Source organism: Rhinatrema bivittatum, chromosome 1, assembly GCF_901001135.1.
Source record: "Rhinatrema bivittatum chromosome 1, aRhiBiv1.1, whole genome shotgun sequence".
NCBI classification, from domain to species: Eukaryota; Metazoa; Chordata; class Amphibia; order Gymnophiona; family Rhinatrematidae; genus Rhinatrema; species Rhinatrema bivittatum.
The window spans coordinates 432,130,412-432,151,437 of NC_042615.1; the positions used below are offsets into that span (position 1 = coordinate 432,130,412).

General features: G+C 44.8%; 1 protein-coding gene across 2 annotated transcripts in view; it reads right to left on the minus strand.

The window, feature by feature from the left end:
- ABCA1 (ATP binding cassette subfamily A member 1) overlaps positions 1-21,026 on the minus strand; it is a 212,039-nt gene that overhangs the window by 141,694 nt on the left and 49,319 nt on the right. For both annotated transcript variants that reach the window (XM_029604407.1, XM_029604396.1), the window contains exon 6: positions 1,666-1,787. In XM_029604407.1, the coding sequence (XP_029460267.1) occupies positions 1,666-1,787 (122 nt within the window). The remainder of the gene's footprint in view (positions 1-1,665; positions 1,788-21,026) is intronic.

Sequence of the window (21,026 nt, forward strand, 5' to 3'; positions counted from 1 at the left end):
CCTTAACAACATGATGGCTTGTACGACAGTGAATTAAAAAACGGAGTAACAAAATAAAGCAAAAACACAGAAGCATTAAAAACATGAACTCAAATAAATAGAAAAGACCCAGCAGAGTCGAACTTCTCTCCAAAAAAAAAACCCAGCATAAAGTAGCACTAAAATAATACTGAAGTACAATATCAATCGCTGAATATATATAGGCATAAAAATAGTCGTCCCAATATTCAAAGCTGGCCTTGTAAGCAACGTAGCAGGTTAGAACTTATCCAGCTAGGTTATGATGTATATTCAGCGGCACGGCAAAGCCGATGAATATATGCGTACCTGTGTGCCCTTCACCGGATAAATGTACCTGGCTAAGTTTAGACCTGCTCTATGGCACATCTAAACTTAGACATACACTTATACGTCTAACTCCGAATATCGGTAGTTAGGCATATAAGTTATACGTCTAACTCGCTCCACCCCTGATCCACCTATGTTTTGTGCATGCAACTTTTAGCCATATAGGGGACTTATGTGCCTAAGCAGCAGCCGCTGAGCGTAATATTCAGCAGCCGCTACTTAGCCGCAAAAGTCCCGCTTGTCCGACTAAATAGTGCTGAACGCGCTTTGAATATCCAGCCTGGCACAAATAGCAGGACTTGAAGCTAAAATAAAAGATGCATCTCAAAAACGACCACCTGTTAAAAGCAAAGCTGTCCTTATATTCATCAGTAAACCTGCTTACTTGTAAAGCCAGCTTTTTAGAAGGCATCTAACGATTATAATATTTCTTTTAGATTTGGCTTCTATTAGAAGCAAGTTCCACAATTTACGGATTGTACACGAGAACATCCGATCCCTTGTTCTAGGTAATCACATAATAGACAAGGAAGGGATGCATAAACAGATCTCCTTGGCAGAACACAAGACAAACAACATTTCAAAATAATCCAGACTAAAATCATTCTGAGGTTTAAAAAGACAAGGTCAACAGTTTGAACTGGACACAATGACAACCTGCAAGCCGATGAAGCACTTTAAGAACGGGGTGATCTCCTCCCTATAACCACAACCAGCAACCAACCAAGCGGCCGCATTTTGTATCTACTGTAGTTTGCAGGCAGCTCTTTCCTGGAAGAACTGGGGACAATGAATTGTAGGCCCTGGAAGTAACAGATTTACCAGGATACCAAATGAAAATGTGATGAGAGTTGTCCTCGTCCACTGTTGGCACTTTCTAGGAAAGTTTATTTCCCAGATAGTGCTTTCACATGTTTGGGGTCCTAGGGAATATGTTGTGAGCTTGGCTGGATATTCTTATAAAGATGGAAAATACCTGCATAAAGGCATCATCATCTTTCTTCTACTGGTAGTCTGTCTCCCTAACACCCTCACTTTCTTCCAGCTCTCACTTCTGCCTTACACCAAGGCAGCACCACACACTTGCCCTCAATCCTATGTCTCCAAAACAGGGTTCAGACACACTGGCAGGAAAACCTGAAGAAGCCCCATACCGCTGCTGTACCCGTTCTTTGGATAAAACAGTTCAGAAATCGGCACCTTCCATGAGCACAAGGAAAACAAATTCTCCTCTCACCCCAAATGCATTTTCCTGGAAATATCTCTTCTATAGGTAATGCAACCCTATTTCAGCAGGTATCAGAATGCTGGTCTTACCCGTTCCAGGTGAACATCCGCATTCATTATCTCATCTACAGCACGGCGTGGCAAGGAGAGGTTGTGCTGGAGGTACCCTGAGAAGCTCTCATTCTCCACCATGAAGTCTTGAAGCTTCAAACCTGTCAGAAGGGAAGATGAGCAACACTTTGCGGTTGTTACAAGAAACCAAATGAGAGATGGCCCCCATCTAAGGCTTGCAAATTGAGAATACACAGAACAGATGAGCCAAGTAAGAAATCTATCCTAAGAGGAAAAACAGAACACACACAATACAGCACAGGTACTTGTCCCATGCTCAGCTCCATTGTATTATTAGATAAAACCCAGATTTATAAAAGAAAATTTAAAATCTTTTGAAACAAATTCACAGATGCATAGCACTGATTTGGCATTCAGAGCTCTCTAGGTTCCAATTTTCTCTGTCTAATCTCTGAGTGATCTTGGTAATGTCACCATTCCTTGTGTCTATCTGCATCTGCACACAGTTCAACGTTCTCTTACTCACCCATAAATGCATTCACTCTGCAGCTCCTCATTACCTATCTTCACTCTCTCTTTCCCTACACCACTTCTCGTGAATGCCCTACATCAGGCAAGTCACTCTTATTGTGCCCTTCTCTTCCGCCGTTAACTCCTAACCACCTTTCTGTGCCATATGCCTGGAATAGACTTCCTGAGTTGATGCATCATGCTCAGTCTCTGGCCATATTCAAATCCAGACTATAAACTCACATTTTTGAGGCTGCTTTTAAATCTTAACTACGTTTCTACAATAAATACATTTCCTATAATCTCTTGCTTTTCATATGTTTGTCTTGGCTAGACTATAAGCTCCATTGAGCAAGGACTGTTTTTATGTGCATCCGGTTAGCGTTATGTACATCTTATAGTGCTTTAGAAATAAATAAATAAATAAAGTAGTAGTAGCAATATATCCCAAAAAAATGACCATTAAGCTTTTAGGCTGCAGATGGATATCAAGGCCACTGCAAAATGCTTCTCCTGGAATGCAGAAAGCCACAGTAGGACCTGCTGAAACACATAGTTGTCTATCAAACCCAGTATCCCATTTCCAATAGTGGCCAATCCAGGTCACAAGTACCTGGCAGGATCCCATAAGGTCAACAGATTTCATGCAGAGTCATGCATCTGGGATGTGGTAATCCAAAAGAGCTGTATGTGATGTTGGGGGGGCCTGGAGGGGGGAGGAGCGGAGGCTGATGTGCACAGACCAAGAGCAGGTTCTTGGGGTGATAGTCTCTGGTGATCTGAAGATGGCAAAGCAATATGACAAGGCAATACCTAAAGCGAGAAGAATGCTGGGCTGCATAGAGAGAGGAATAACCAGTAAGAAAATGGAGGTGGTGATGCCCTTGTGCAGGTGAGGCCTCACCTGGAGTCTTGTGTTCAGTTCTGGAGTCCTTATCTCAAAAGGGATAGAGACCGGATGGAGGTGGTTCCAGAGAAGGGCTACCAAAATGGTGAGGGATCAGTATCAGAAAACCTATGGGGAGAGACTGAAGGATATGAATATGTATACTCTGGAAGAGAGGAGGCACAGAGGAGATACAATATAGACCTTCAGAGACCTGAAAGGTTTTAATGATCTACAAACGTCAAACCTTTTCCGTTGAAAAGAAATCAGTAGAACTAGGGGTCACAAAATGAAACTCCAGGGAGCACGTCTCAGAACCAACGTTAGAAAATATTTCTTCCTGGAAAGGGTGGTGGATGCCTGAAATGTCCTTCCGGAGGAGGTGGTGAAAACCAAAACATTGATGAATTCAAAAGGGCGTGTGATAAATATTGTGTATTCCTAATGCTAAAGGATGGAAATGAAGAAAAGAGTGCAAGGAGTAACTTGCTGGTGCGGCAGTTACTCCCCTTAACCAATAAGCCTTCACACTGTTGATGCAACTCCAGCATTGCTCTCTGCTTCACTGGCAGGGGGAAAAGGGGAACTGAATTCTTACAGCAACCAAAGAGGGCCCCAACTTTTACAGCCTGGGGAAACAAGTATGGGGGTAACTTGCTGATGCGGCAGATACTACCCTTAATCAATAAGCCTTGATACTGTTGATGCAACTCAAATATTGCTTTCTGTTTCAATGGCAAGGCAAAACAGGGAATTGGATTTAGGTACAAAATTAGAGTGTAAGCCCTGTGGGGATAGGGAAATACCTATAGTACCTGAATATAATCCGCTTTGATGTATACTTTGAAGTGCCGAAAAGCGCAATATAAAAATCTAAAACAAAATAAATAAAATAAAATAAACAGCAACCAACAAAGGCCCTGACTTTTACGGTGTGGGAAACTGATAAGCATGGGGTAACCTATAAGGCGCTACAGATTTTATCATAAGCTCACTGGGCAGACTGGATGGATCATTTGGTCCTTTTCTGCCATCCTTTCTATGTTTCTATGCTGCTCATCCCAGGGATTAGCCGTGGATTTCCCCAAGTCCATCTTAATAGTTTATGGACTTTTTCTCTAGGAACTTATCTAAACCTTTTTTTAAACCCAGCTACACCAACTGCTTTTACTACATCCTCTGGCAACAAATTCCAGAGCGAAATTATGCATTGAGTAAACAAATATTTTCTCTTATTAGTTTTAAATGTATTACCCAGTAACTTCATTGTGTCCCAGTGTTTGTACTTTCTGAAAGAGTAAACAACCAATTAACGTTTACACATTCCTTTCCACTCATTATTTTAAGTACCTCTTTCATATCTCCCCTCAGCCATCTCTTCTCCAAGTTGAAGAGTCCTAACCTCTTAGGCCTTTCCTCAGAGGAATCGTTCCATCCCCTTTATCATTTTGGTCACCCTTCTCTTTTCTAATTCTGCTATATCTTTTTTGAGATGTGGTGACCAGAACTGCACACAATACTCAAGATGAGGTTTCTCCATGGAGTGAGGCAGAGGCATTATGATATTCTCTGTTTTATTCCCCATCCCTTTCCTAATAATCCTAGCATTCTATTTGATTTTTGGTCACTGCTGCACATAGCGGCGCCTCGCTGTGAATTAAGCAAGATCGCTATTCTCATGTTCACTTTTCTGTTTAGTCTCCATAGGCTGGTCTCACCATACCATGGAACCAATAATCATTGCACTATGTTAAGCCAAGCATGCATCGTGCAAAGGAAAACATTATGTACAGACTGTTCAACCTAGTGGAAAGGATCCAACTTGTCTGGAAACCTCAAAGCACCAAAAACCTACATGACCTATACAGAAGTAAGTAGTATGGGAAATGTCTTGAGGATTAGCAAGTGTAGTTGGGGTTATCAACTGGCTCCATTTTCTTTCAGGAAAGTCGATGCTGTGCCAGTTTTAGCCTTAGGATGAACACTTGGGTTGATCCAGTTCTGGTTATTCCCCAGTGCATGCATGGAAATGGCAGTCCCCTTATTCTCAGGGCAGTGTTCTTCAAGGTAAGGCCCTTGGCAGTTCCAGCAAATTCCTGTGGCTCCTGCCTCCTGGTTCACATTTTCTCCTCAGTCTCTCAAACATCCCAGGACTATTTCAGCAGCAGTGGGAGCAGCCCCAGTGCTTCCTGCTGCTTACCACGACTTATCTCTGCATCCTCGTTTGGCCCCGCAATGGTGGACCTCACTTCTGGGTTTTACAGGTGCACTTCCTAACCACCTTTCACATCCTTGGGACCTCTGTCCTGCACTGCTGGATAATTTCTTCTATAGCAAGAACCTAATGGCAGAACTCCCGCTGCTCCTCCAACTACTGCCCAACTCCTACTCGACTCTGCCACCAGCCCAATGCCACACCTGCAGCTGACTCGGTCTTCTGCAGTGGCGACCAAATGCCAGCGCTCCCTCTGCGCCAAGTGCCCCTGACTAGCCTGCTGACTCTTCCACCGCTGGCCTCACAGGAGTGGGAGCCTAATGACCATGCTCCCACTGTTTTCCACCAGCCTTCTCACCTTCTCTGTGGCTTACATCCAGCAGCCAAGTACACGAGCACAGGCCCTGCATCTTACCACCACTTGCCTGGGCACCAAATCCAGCGGGGGCATCAGGAGTGCCCCCAACCTCCAGGAAAAGATATAAGGTCCTTATATCTTTTCCAACAAGCCTTCCCAGACTCTCAATGCTACTTAGACGGGAGGACTTCCTAAATATTAGGTATCCGCAAATTATGGACACATCACCAAGTCCTACTATCAGGACTCTGCAACTGTTCTATCAATCTTTTAGTCCAAAAGTTCACCATATTTTTATTTTTTATTGTATTTATATTATAGCTTTAACATGTCACTATTTCTATGTTAAATAGTTTAATTGTATATATTATATTATATTTATTTATTACTATGTTAAATTGACATCCGGTTATATTGTTCCATCTGTTCTATGGTTCCATGTAAAGCCCCCCTTTCTCAGTTGGGCAGTTCATCGTTTTTTGTAAACCGGAGTGATTTGTAATTCTCACAAGAACTTCGGTATATAAAAATTAAAAATAAATAAAATAAATAAATAAGGGGGACACCCCCCCCCCCCCCCGGACAGCTTCAACACTGGCTTCCACCCTCCCCCTTGCTCTGGTTTGGCTACAGCATTGGACAGGTACCCCCGACCCGCCTCCACTCCAGCTCCGTTGGATCCAAAGTAGCCCCTACTTAAAGAATAACAGTGAAGGCCACTGTCTTAGGGAAATCGGAATCACATCCATTGCATGCAATAAGGTAAAAACCTGGATGGGATCAGCCTGCCCTGAAAAATAAAATGGAGTCTGCTGGTAACTCTTCAGTGCAGATGATCATCCTGTAACAAAGGAAAAGGGCCCATGGGAAGTACAACATGCAGAACAGATCCTCAAACTAGTACGCCAGTTTCCCAATGACCTCTTTTATACGCCACACTGCTCTCCCCCCTCCATGACGGAGAGACGCTCCCATTGTCTAACAGGGCTGATCATTTCCATGCAAGCTTTCAGCTGCAGCAATTTTTCTGCCCCACAAAGGGAGGTTTACACGGCTCAACAATTTAGAACAGGGCACTTCGCAAAGTTGATTTGCCACACACACATTGGCTGACTGTGGCTGCAATAACCACAAGCCTATTTTTAATTTTTGTTTCTTTTACCACAAAATCCATCTATTTCAGAACACAAATACAAAAGGAGAAGTGCAGCAAAAGATGTTGACTGTTTTAGTTCCCAAAAAATAGCAGAAAAGCAGAAACCGACTCATACTTCAGTCCCAGGAAGTACTGAAACTGAAGCAGCCAGACCTGTGCTCCCTTGCTATGCACTTGGTCAAAGAAGTTGAGGGAAGAGAGAAGAGGAGATACACAGCCCATCCACCATAGGGGAGCACAGGCCATATTAGCAGGGGCTTCCATCCAGGAACATAAGTGAGGGGGAAAGGTGAGAAGGAGTGGGTGGGTTTCAACACTAGGCAGGATAGGGTCCAGGGCATCAAAAAGTGACCAATCCCAGAGGCAGCAGCAGGGAGTTCCAAGGGACCTAGAAACAGGGCAGGAAAGGGGTGGGTGGCACCATTTTGGAACAGAACAGGCCAAAAGAAGCAGAGCAGTGAGCTTAAAGGGGGAGGGGAGGGTGGTACAGGCAGAGGGTACAGCATGCCCAAGTTATGTAAGACAGTGGTCCCCAACCCTGCCCTGGGGGCCCACCAGCCAGTCGGGTTTTCAGGATATTCACAATGAATATGGCATGAGAGAAAATTTGAATGCACTGCCTCCATAACATGCAAATTTTCTCTCATGCATATTCATTGTGGATATCCTGAAAACCCGACTGGCTGGTGGGCCCCCAGGACAGGGTTGGGGACCACTGATGTAAGCGATGGGTGAGGAAAGAATAAGGGCCAAGAGTAAGAACTGTTGTAGTGACGCACTGGAGTAATGTATTCATTGCAAAGTATGCACACTGTACTGGACACACTGCCTCATATAAGCAACAAGTTCCTGAACAGAACCAGCCTTTAGTGTCCGGAGGGGTAGTAAAGTTGTTTCCATCCCAAGAACAGCTTTGTTGAATGCATGCAGGCTACACAACTTGGTTTTATACTCTACACCAGCTGGTGACCACCTTGTATTTATTTATTTATTAATGAACATTTATTTGATATTCTGCCTTTTTCCAAAGCTGGACTCAAGATAGATTACAACAAATTTAAATGAACGGAAGCATTACAGTCAAATCAGAATTAGCAATTAATGTATCACTGGGATCCAATGTAGGAAATCCCATTTGTGAATAGTTTCAAGACCCAATTGTGTCCCTGTTGAGTATAACACAGACCCTTGTGAGTAGTTCAGGGCCAGAGATCTAGATCTTAGTGGAAGGCCTGGCTGAAAAGCTATGCCTTAGCTTTTTTCCTGAACTTAAGGTAGCATGGCGCCAGGCGCAGGGTTAGTGGTATTTTGTTCCAAATTTTTGGTGCAGAACAGCTGAAGTCACAAAGTTTGTGCAGGACAATCTGGCAGCGGTCAGAGGAGGAGAGAAAGAAGAGCCATTTCAGCAGACCAGAGTTCCCATGAGGAGGTGTAAGCGGAAAAGTGGGGAGAGGTATTTGGGGGGCTTGTGTATTCAAGCATTTGAAGACAAAGCAGAGGGTTTTAAATTGTATCCTGCTTTCTACTGGGAGCCAAGATGATGTAGAATAGGACTGATATGATCAATTGCTGATGCAGCTACAAAATTTCTCTCAGCAGTACTTTGTAGGAACTGGAGGCGCTGTGACTGTATTGTGAGACTGAGGGGTAGATTTTATAATTTAGTGCGAACAAGAGTACGCGGGATTTCAATAGATACGCGCGTAGCCACGCGTATCCATTTAAAATCCGGGATCGGCGTGCAAGGCTGCCAATTTTGGGCAGCCTGCGCACACCGAGCTGCGCAGCCTGCCTCCGTTCCCTCCGAGGCCGCTCCGAAATCGGAACGGCCTCGGAGGGAACTTTCTTTCGCCCTCCCCTTACCCACCCCCCCGGCCCTATCTAAACCCCCCCTACCTTTATCGCCGGATTTCCGCCTGCTGGAGGCAGACGTAAATCTGCGAGCGCCAGCGGGCTGCTGGCGCACCATCACCCGACACGGGGGCTGTTCCGGAGGGTGCAGCCACGCCCCCGGAACGCCCCCGGGCCGAAACCACGCCCGCGGCGCCACCCCCAAAACGTCGCATCACCCGCGCCACGCTCCCGAAACGCCGCATCACGACCGCCATGCCCCCCTCCACGCCCCCCGGCACGCGTCCTGGGGCTTGCTCGGCGCGCGCAGGCAGGGTTTGGGGTAGGTTTTCGGGGGGTACGCGCGTACCCCTTTGAAAATCTACCCCTCTGTTTTATAGGGAATTGCAATAATCAATTCGGCTGGTGAGATTAATGTATGGTTTACAGTAGCAAAATTGTGTTTATTAAGGAAATTACATTGTTGGCAGATCTGATGTAGATACATGAAGAAAGACTTTACCACTTTTGAAATGTGGGGTTCCAATGTGAGGTTTTAGTCAAGTTGAACGCCTAGGCTTGTACTGACTCCTTAGGATGTAAAGTGATCCTGCTACTGAGGGAAGCGTTTGTAGTGGGGTGTCCTTGGCGATTGAGCCAGGGGAGTTCCAGTTTAGATGGGTTTAGTCTGAATTTGTGTTTGCTAAGCCACTGGGCTACTGCTGTAATACAGTTATTAAGATTGGTAATGGATAAAAGTTTGGTCAGATCCCATTTTGTTGCAGAGCTGGATATCATCCACAAATAGGTGGCACCCGATATTGAAGGACTGAATGAGGTCGCAGATAGGACACATGTAGAGGTTGAAAAGTATCGAGGAGAGGACTGAGCCCTGAGGCACTCCACAGGTGAGCTCTCTAGGGCAGGATGGTTTGTTTGACCATGTACCTGATTATGTTCTGTTGGCAAGGAATGATTCAAACCACTTTAGGGCAGTGCCATCGATGCCAATGCCTGTTGGGTGCTGGATCAAGAGAAAGTGATCAACTGTATTGAAGGGGGTTGAGAGATCAAGTAAGACAATGAGGGAGTCACCACCTTGATCTGCAGGGAGGTGGATTCTGTTTTGATAGCCAACAGAACCAATTCTGTTCCATGACCTTTCCTGAACCAGATTGGTATTGATATATTGTACTTCTCTAGGAAATCTAAGAGTTGGAGGTAAACTACTTTTTCCACCACCTTAGATAAGAAAGTGGATTCCAGAGACTGGGTGATAGTTGTTGATTATTTTAAGAACAGCACCATTTTATGTAGGATGGGTTTGATATCAGCCTTTTTGAGCAAGCTGGGTAATGAGCCTTGGGTTAACATGGCATTTATTAATTTGGTTAGCCAGAAGGTTAGGTCAGGTCAGATTTCAGATGAATCCTGGGTGAATTGTATATAATGGTCTCATGTACTGGCTGATTCACTGGATCATCTTTACCACTTGTAATGGCATGATAGTCAATGAGATCAAGACTGGAGAAGACTGCTCATGCAGGCCAAACGGTTATAAAGCAATGCAATACTCATTTGTGAAGGCTGCTTCTGGACTATTCCATATGTGCAAGGAAGAGGCCACTTTAGCACACTTGAAACAGCAGCAGGATTGCAGGGTTATTACACAGCACTAGCTCAGGCTGCTACAAAAGAAGGCAATGTCTCCAGATTTTACTGGCCAACAGTTATTTGACCATCAAAACCACCATTTTGGAACTTCCTGAGAAGATATCATACAAAAGCTGGAGTCCTGATTTCTCCTCAGCCTTTCATCCTTCCTGGCACACTAAAATAGTACAGACATCATTCGCAGTTATTCGGGATAGCTAAATTGCAGACCTGAACTTCGCTTCAGGGCACTGCTTCAGTGCAAATGTGAAACACAACATCACTTATCTGCTGAGGAGGGCATGTCTGTTCTTCAAGCCGACAGACCTTGTTCTTCTCTGTAACTTGCAGGCACAAATACATTAAAAAACTGGTTCATTACATTTTTCTTTTACACAAGTCTATGGACAAAAGAATTCATCCATAATCTTTGGAAGAAACCAATAGTATCTGCATCTCCCTGAAACTCTGGGAAGCCAAAAGAGATCAAATCCAACCACATCTTTTTATTTTTGTTTCATTAGGGGCTTGTTTCTTTTAGGCCCTCCAGGGCTTGCAAGCTGTGATGTGTTTCTCTTGGGCCGTGATGTGTTTCTCTTGGCCCCTCCATGTGGTCTAGCCATTGGTGTTAGCAACTGATCTTTTCACCTTGGTATGTGTAGAACAAGGCTTCGGCTCACCCCATTCTAACATGAGTTTTTGCTTAATGGGTAAAAATCCTCCAAAATAAAGCGACACTAGCATTTGTGTACAGGGAAATTCATGAAGGGAAAGCTCTCAGAAAATTGACTCTAGACAGACCACATGTCAAATGCTCTTCCCCAGATCCCCGGCATTGGAAGGGTGAAATATGTACTCTCCCCCCCCCCCCATCTCATGCCCTCCCATCCTGCCCCTCCTCCTTTAGAAAATCAAGGGGGCTGATGCAATTAAAATGCGCTGAAAAGAGGGAGCTGAACACTCAGCGCCTGCTTTCCTAATGCACCCCTCCTGGGGGTGCCATGCAATATTTAAATTAGGGGTCGTGTTGTCAAGGAGGCGCTAGGAATGAACTGTTCCGTGCCTACCGATGAAAACGTGTCACCTGAGCAACAAACTGGGACCAAATTTGTGGTATTTGTAGCAAAAATAAATAAATAAATAGACACATCTGTCCCAAAACAGTTTATCCGAGCTATGTTTGGGACTTAGCTGAACAAAATGCGAGGATTCGAATTTTTCTGCTGGATGCACTGGAGATGTTCTTGGGGGGGGGGGGAGGGGGGCTGACTTATCTAGATAACGTAGTTGGATAAATCCCAATATTCAGCGTTCTGCGAAAAATCTGGTCCTGCAGGAGAGAGAGAGAGAGCATTCCTCAAGCTATCCGGGTGATTTTATGGAGGTAACTTGGATCTATTCCGTCGCACCCCCGCGACCGGCTGCCTCCCGCTGAACGTCAGGGAGGCCCTCTCGCAGGGTCTTCTGGCAGTCCAGAATTTCTCTTCTCCCGCTGCTACTGCTGTTTTGTTTCGCTCTTGCCAGGACATCAGCCTGGCAGCCAGCGTTGTTCCGAGAAGAGGGGGGGGAAGGAAAGGGAAGCAGTGCCTTTCATTCTGTTCTCAGCCTGAGCCTGTTTGGTGTTACTAGCGGTCACCGCTCTCTAGCTTTTACACCTCTGGTTTCAAGTTCCTTGCTGTCTTTCAGTTTTACAAGAAAAAAAAAAACAAACCCCACCAGAATCAGCTGGTTTAGGAAAGGAAGCAGAGGGAGGAGAAGAGGGGGGGGGGGGGGGGGGGATGGGGAAGGTTACATTCGGTTGAAAACTCTGCAAGGACTTGTCCGCTTCTAGCAAACACTGTCACAGATCCTCCCACAGTGGGGCTGCTTGGTGCTTTTCCCGGTAAAAGGCAAAGCTGTTTTATGACCAAGCCTTTGCGCTCAGCATGAAGGAGCAAAATCGGCATTCTCCAATCCAAGACGCTGGGGGCCAAAGATTAATAAACAAACCAAACCCATGGCACGGAATACAATAGAAGCTATGCTGGATGTCACAATATTCGGATGATGCTCCTTGGGGGGGGGGGGGGGGGGGAGGAACAGGCTCACTGCAGAAGAGGCTTCACTGGATTTTGTCTCGCTGCCTGTCCCAAGTGTGAAAAAATGTGACTTCTTCTGAAGGTCTCCTGTTTTGCTTGTTCTGACTCCCCGGGCAGCACATTCATTTCAAAGCCACAAAGCCCAGATGATATAAGAGCCACCATGTCCAAGATCAGCTCAGCTTCCCTCCATTCTGGCAATCTGTGCAACCTTTTCTGCTGGTGGCAAGGACACGCACCACAGACCAGTTCGATCCGAGCCAGCCGGTGCTTCCTTTTACATCAGCATGGCCCATCCCTCCCCGAGGCCGTACCGGTACAGGCAGTACCGAGAACGAGGGCCACGGGGGGGACAGCAGCTCTTCTGCGCTCGCATTTCTTGACTTGGGCTGATCTCCCTCAGCAGTGCATCAACTCCCAACCACCCCCCCCCCCCCCCTTTTTGTTTGTTTATTTTAAAAGATTTCTAATTTGTACAATCCAAGGTTCTTGGCAAGGTACACAGAAGCGTTCGTAATTATGATGAATAATACATAGGAAGGCAAAAAATGACGGCGCTCTCGATCTGATTATTTACGGGGAGCTTGATCATTCAAGCTCCTGCTCTACGCCTCTCAGTCTGCAGGGTTTCGGCACGGGGGCCTTCTATGGTGGAAGGACAAAAGGCTTAAGAACTCAGGACCATGGGAGGAGCTTCAAGGGTTAAAGTGTAGAAGCCAAGGAGAATGAGCTGGGAGCAGTACATGGTGGCTCACACCCAGGTCACCTACCAGATTTTTAGGTCAATCCCCCTCGGGGGGGGGGGGGGGAGGGGTGGCAGGGTTATTCCCATCTCCATGTATTACAGCAATAGATCCTTAGTTTCGAAACTGGAACAATGGGATACATAGGGGCCGGCTCTGTGAGTGCACTAGGTGCTCGAGCTCCCCCAGTATTGAGCCAACTCCTGCACTACGACCAGGATGGGGTAATTTGTTTTGTTTAGCACCCCATTTTGAAAAATTGGCTTCTATGCTGGCATAACATTCTTTGGGATCTGCCGGATACTTCCAAAGTGACTCAGATTGGTCCCTGTCAAAGAGACAGGATGTTGGGCTCGATGGACGTTTGGTCTGGCCTGGCACGCCTTATATTCAATAGCGCCTATAGATGGGACCCGAGAGCCTATACTGCTCTACTTCACACTTTTGGCCTGAGGTCAACTGAAAGATGCTTTTAGCTTGAGATCTGTAGGTAAACCAAATGGATGAGCACAAAAGCCAAAAAGACACAAAGAGCAGGAAAGTCAAGTTTGCTTCCTAGCTGAGTTTTTCTCCTGTGGAGAGTGCCTAGGGCTGGGAGTGATGCTCAAGGGAGAAAACAGCAGTCTGGAGCATGGCAGAGCCCAGAATTGCTCTTACAAGGTCAAAGGGCAGCAGTGCAAGCTGATCTTCATGGAGCTGTATTCTGCCCTTGGGTTCGAGAGGTTGCGGCAGTACTTTTTTTAAAAATAATTTTAGCCTGCCTTTCTAAATGATGCCCATGGCGGCTCACAGCATGATTAGAAATCAGGTACAGGAGCTTACAATCTACGGATCTCCTGGTGCCTCAGGTAACCAAAGTGATTTGCCCAAGGTTACAAGGGAGCATCGGTGGAGTTTGAACCCTGGGTTTCCTGCTTCTCAGCCCATTGCTCCAGTCACAAGGTCCCTCCTTCTCTCTATGACCTATAAGATAGGAAGTCATGAGAAGGAACATGAGTAAAGAATGAAGGCCACGCATGGTAGCTTGCTGATAAGAGATGACGGGAAGGTACAAGAAGAGATGATGGGGAAAAAAAATCACCATTTCCTGCATACTTAGATAGTAGCAATGCTGCCAGATGTTAGGGGCAGCGGGGATCGAACACGAACACACCCCTGCAGGTGTTTAGGGCAGGGAATCCTGCAGTGCATCCACAGGGACTCTGGGTCATCAGTCATGTAAGAACTATCAAGCAAAGCGGAGTTATGGAGTCCCACCTCCAGAGGCTCCCTATTAGACCAGCACTGGGTGTGACCCAAGCTGAGAGATTGATGTAAGGAGCCCTAGCCTGGCACATCTTTGGTGGTTCAACAGTCTTTGTGGAGTTTGCTTTGAGAAACCATTATTCTTCTGGCCTGATTCCTGCTTTGGTCATGGCTCCTGATTCATTCCTGGTTTTTCCTTCCTGCCTGGTAAGTCCTCGTGGCCGCCTGCACCCAAAGGCCCAACCTGCAGGAAATGACGGCTGCTTCAGTAGGATTACAGGCGGGCTGGGAGGAGTACTTAACTTTCAAAGATACTGAATTGCCACTCAGCTGAGAGCGGTGACTGAATAAGGAGGCTGTTTTACAAAGAGAAATCATGGATTAAAATGCAGCAGTATTATTTGTGCGAATGTCCAATACGATATTTAATATGGGTACCAAAGAAAGATAGTGGGTGGCACTGAATATTCACAACCCTTAACCAGACTCTCTTTACAAACTTAAACTAAAGTTTAAAGCATTCAGAAGTTGTGTCACTTAATTCTCCAGTTAGATGACTGCTTCACCTGGATTACAACTGTTAGGCTTTAACAGATGGGAGGATGCGGGCCGAGGACATGAAGCCAATTTTTTTCAAACAGGAGGATAATCCGGTTTTCTGGCTTGAGGGATACATGTGGTTTTCTTCACTCTGTTATCAATATATGCAGGAGCTACATCATCTTAACCAAAAGGTGGTTGAGGCAAATCTTCCTGCAAGGATATACACAATTTCAATCCCTGGATAACGTGTGTTCTCCTATAAATAACTTACAGGTGAATTTTAAAAGTGATACGCACGTCAAAACCAGGAGATGGACGCTTCGCTTATTTGTGGCCGCATACGTGCATCAGTACCGATGTGTGAATATCTCACATCGGGGGGGGGGGGGGTGCGGGGGGAGAAGGGGCAAGAGATATGCACGCATTTATATATGCACAAGGCCTTTCAGCACAACTTTACTTCTGCTACAGCTGAAGTGTAAGTCGGTATAAAATGATTTCTAGCCACCTATGAACCGATTGAGAGGTCTGAACCAGACTAAAGAACCAGGGGAGTCTTGAGGACCTAGCTGTAAACGGGGCAAACTGGTAGATGAACTGGTGAAACTGGTCATGGCCTGGTCACACGCATGTTATAAGATTCCCTCGCTTGCGCGTCTCAAAGATGACATTTTCCCGCTGTGCGCATACACTCTTACAGCAGGGAGCACACATACATGCGCCTGGCCTAATTTTGAACATGTGTGCAACTTGAGTGCAGGATATAAAATTGCAGCACTTCTTGGCCACACGCCCGTATACACACACACATGCTAATTTTAAAGTTACCATCTTTAATTTGTAAGCATTAAGACACTTGTACGATGGTTTCAAATACTAAGCCTTGACGTATTCAGGCATGGGAAAGAGATTTAGGTGGCCCATGTGCTGATGAACAATGGGAAGTCATTGGTGAAAGGATAGGTAAGACTTCAATATCAACAAAATGTATTTCAGATGTCATTTGACCCCAAGTCAGTTGAATAAAATGTATCCAGGTGACAAAGATGAACACTAGAGCGGGTGTGGTGGGGAGGGCATCGTGATTCAAATTTGGTGGTGAAATATTAGCGCTCTTCAGTAAGAAAATCCGAGTTCATTTGGAAAATTCTTAAAATTAAACTTCCCTGGGAGCCTTTTGTTTTCCTACTTGGGCTATTGGGGGATGGTACGCAAATATTAGCTGTAGCTCAATGTGAAATGGCAGCACATTGGAAGAAGTCTGCTTCGCCAACTATACAAACTTGGTTTAAAAGAATTTGAAATGTTTATAGGTGGATAATCTGATTGCAATGCGTCATAAGTTAATGCCATTTGGAATCCATTCCTGAATTGTGATTTCTCTGAATTTATGGCCTCTCTCTCATGAAACTTATTCTGTGAATCAATATGGACTAACATTAGTTAGGGTTGGTGGGGATGGGGGGGGGTCCTTAAAAATCTACAAGATTTTGGCTGTAATAGGACTATAATAGGACTATATGGCAAGTGATATTGTGCTTCTTGCTTTAACTTACTTGCTTATCATCTGTTCTATTTGCCAATAAAATATTTAAACTGCAAAAAAAAAATAAAAAAAAAAATGGAGCACAGTGAATTTATAAATCCAGTAAAGGGTACCACACCAAACTCCAGAAACTCCAGTGGTTTTCCATTATGAACCCAACTGTAAACATTTTTTCCAGGGTGGCTTGAAACATTTTGAGTTCACAACATGCTTCCATCACTCTGCATGACTGCTTTGTGGGCAGGGGAGGAAAATATGTGAACTGAAGCCACCAGTCACATTTAAAACAGAGCTTAAACTGGTAAGGGGTTCCTAAGTTATCTGCTAGATAAACCAACTCAGCACATTAACACCCAACAGCCTTCAACAAAAAATGTATTCTGGTTGCTTTTAGCTCTTAAATAAATGCAAACGGTCTAAAAAGGAAGAACATAATTGCATAATAACAGAGTCAGAAGGGATTGTGTCTGTCCCACCCATCATATGTCATAACATATTGTATACTGGGGTTGTACGAAATTACATTTTAAGGAACACAGTGCCTATGGTTTGCAAAATGATCTTTGTAACAGAAGAGGTTTGGAGAAGTGCTCCCAAATACAGCTTTTGGGAATCCAAGGCCCACCCCCCACCTTCAGACTGTGCCTATCAGGGATGCGACCAGATGCAGGGACCTCTCTCAAGAAGCATCAGTCTTGGTGCCTTCTCCGAAGAGTGTGAGGTAGCCACAATAAGAGGGGTGTTACCGCCTAAGCACGGAGCTAGGTAGCTAGATCGCTCCTTTGAACGTGAAATCCCAGTGCAGCACGGCTAAATCAAGCTGCCTAGAAAATTAAATCTAGCAGACAGCAGTCAAGAGAAGCAGAAGAAATTCAGATGGATTTACAGTAAATAAAAAGTAAACATGAATGAGTCCAAATTCCCTGAATCAACTGCTAATAAGCAGATTTCGGTTAGGAATGAAAAGAAAACATTTTGATGTCTGGAAGCAAATGCTGGAAATAAAAAAAAAAAAAAGAAGAGTGAATGGGCTGCTGCCACTAATCTTCACAATCAGTGCCAGCCCTGCTGGCATTTTCAAAACTCATAGGCCTGCACTTCTTGTATGCCCATCTGGCAATGCACAGGATCAGCATACATGACATGCCAGTCCATGTGTTCTAAACGTGCTTGTAGGGCCAGCATTAACAAGAAGGAACAGTCGCAGTGGTGGCACCGTCTCCTACTGCTCCTCCCACTCTCCCACCAGTGTCAGGTCTGGGTCTGCGCAGTCTGAGGTGCAGCATGTGTGGCTGCTTAAGGAAACCTGCCCAGCTGCACAGGCACAGTGTTGGTGATGACACCGGTTGTTGGCGCCTCTTGCTGCATGGCGCCCTGCTTGCCCTACCCAACAGCTGGACCTGCCTGGTGGCACGCCTATCCGGTCAGGTTTTCAGGTCTGCCACAATGAATATGTATGAGCTAGGTTTGCTTACACTGGGTCTCCAACGTATGCAAACCTATTTCATGCATATTCATTTTGGATAGCCTGAATACTTCACTGGTTAGGCATGCCTTCAGAAGAGGGTTGGGAAACACTGTATTAAGGACAGCATATAGTCAAGCAGGATGAACGTTCTGCAGGAAATAAACTTCATTCTGGAATTTCTTTGGAACATGTAATAGTGAACAGTATAGCAGTGGGGGTATGCTACTGCCCACCTGACTACAATGGTGAAACAAGACAGTGAAATGCTTATAGAGAATAGGCAAGCTTCTAAAATTAGAAACAAGATTGGGCGAATGTCTCATCAGAAAATGCTAAGAAGGTTACATTTCTATTCGCCATAAATGGGTGTTTCATGAAGCAGCTGGTCCTGGATCTTTTGAAAGAGGGAGCAGAGCTACTTTAGATTTAGTTCCCAGTGGTGAAAGGGGTAATGGCAGTGGAGACATTTGACAATAATTACCATAAAACAATCAAATTTGATATCACTGGAGGAAGAATAAGAAATAAAACTACTGGAGTAACTTTATACTTTAAAAAGAGAGACTATGATAGAAGGAAAACTAAAAGGAGCAGATGTGAGGGTTAAAAGTCGGCATGAGGCATGCAAATAGTTTAACAATGCCTTCTGGATGCCTAGACCAAATGTATTCCAGAAGCTGAAAAAGTTCAAAGTGTCCCTTTCGTCCGTACCTTTATATGTAATTCCTAGAGATGCATGCTACAGCTACCTTTACTCTCTCTAGCAGAATTATACACATCACATGGCCAACTTTCTAACAACTATGTTTATTTCCATTTTAAATTTAGCACAGTGATCCTGCAAGGCCTGTGGTACGACATTCCCCAACCTCCTCAAAATCTTCTCTGTACTGGGGGGCACAAGCTTTTTAAATGAAACACAGTATTCTATAGTGGGCTTGGGATCTCTCAAACAAGTGTGCCGGTGCACGTCCAAGTGCTAATCAGTCACTTTCATTGCTATGCACTTGCTACAGTGTTAACAGAACCTCTGAACTGCAGCAAAAGAAAACTGTATGTTCAGACTGAAAACTAAAATAATTTGACATACTTGGAAATACGTGAACTTACTGTAGTTGGTATCGATTCATTTAGACCCCTATGACTACAAGTTATAAAAAAGTCTTTGAGGGGGAGGGGGAACTAATCCTTTGACAAGGTCCATAAGGGTCAAGACCTGTAAATGAACTGCTCAACATGAAGACTAAGCACTTGGGTTCTAGGGAGCTGCACTAATTCAAGCATCCGTCTGTTCTGTAAAATCCTTAGAATCGCACTTCATTCCACAAAGACTTTTCCCATAGGTACAGAACAGGGAAAACGTCCTTTCTAAATCAGGTGCTTAGTTTCACCTCTAAGTATTCATGCTTCCAACCCTGCAAATGTTTTTTTTATTTATATTTATATTTGTTCATCGTACAGGACAGCAGAAGAACACTGAAGTACATTCATGTTTTCAATACTTTGCATTCAAAGGGAAGTCAGAAAATGTTAGCTCATAACATGACTACATCTGTCCTGGACCATCCACTCTCATATAAAGCCAAACTAAACAAAAAAATACTTGGGCATAGAACACAAATGGCATCTCTCCTCCTAATTGTACAAAACACACAACAATGGTTCTAGGGAACAGCAGGGGAAAATATACATGGTCTATTATTCAAACATAGGGATGTGGGAAACAATCCAAGGCCAATAATTTAAAAAATACAATGGATAATTTAGTTGGAAAATCCTGGATACTCCGCAGGATAAATGATTTGCTGAATATCAAGCTGATGTAGCATGGTGTGCTGGCATTTTGGATACGCGGCCATGACCCCCGATGCAAAACGGGGGTTAGCGCGTCCAAAACGCGCACCCAACTGCCCACGTAGATAACAGCGCTCATCACATATAAATTCATGTTGAAGAGTGCTATTATGTATTCCCCTCAATGCAGAGTGGCCAAAACAAAGCATACAGAAAAGCAGTAAATACTACTTCCAAGGCTGTTCCCGATTGGTTCTTTCCACTGACATTTCTCCTCCACTTATTGCCGATTGGTCCCTTTACTGTCATATGGCAGTGAAAAGACCAATCACCTTTCAGGAGGTTGTCCTGAAAGGGGATGTCAGTGAAAAGGACCAATCTGAGGCCAGACCTTGGTTGGGGGGGGGAGCTTAGAGCAGGGCTCCCAGCCATGTCTCCTAGGCACCCGAGGTGCTAGGAGCGACCATTTTTCTCTAGTGTGTCCTTTTTAGGACGGCAGATCATTTGAATATAACATCGGCTCCCCGGGCTCTCAGCGTTGAGCGCCTGCTTTCTTCATGCCGATAATGTATCGGCCTGTATCCCTTTAGCCAAATAACTTCAAACCTAACCCGCTATCGTATGAGTATCGCGGGTTAGGTTTAAAGTTATCCGGCTTCGTGTGGCCGGATAGTTTTAGCGTTAACCAGCTATATTCAAAAGAATATAGCCAGTTAAATGCCACTGCTGTTTATAAAAAAACAAATAAAGAAGCTCATGGGCCTGGCAGCTCAATAACCGTCTCCAGCCAAGCTCTAAATCATGGGGCTTGCTGGGTCTAGCAACCAAACCCCTCTGCCAGGATTTCAATTGGCCTCCCCCTCCCCCGTTCATGATAATGTAGCCCAAATTAACCCTCCAGTGCCTCCCAAGACCCCCACTCCAACCCTAACCCTCCCAGCACCTAGAACATTTAAATCTTCAGCCCAGATTGTAGTACCCTGCCATTGTGATCTGGGCACAGCTCTTCTGGCGATGCTTATGAGAGCAATCCTGGAAGAGTTAGCCGGATAAGTACCAGGGATAACAAAATCTCTCAGTTTACCTGGATAATGTGTTATTTATCCAGCTAAATGGCTTTGAATGTTGGCATCTCCATGTTCATCAAATGTTTCTGATCTTCCCCAGGAAAATTTCAAGGAAAACAAAAATCCAAGCATTGTGGCTGGAATTCGATGCAGATTCAACAATTTGTTATAGGTTTAACATGAATCAGCAAATTCCCTCAAAATCCAACATGGATTTGCCAAAATCTATACCAGATCTTTGAAAAAAAAATAAATTTTTTTTTTGCACAAACTAATTCGACCAAGGC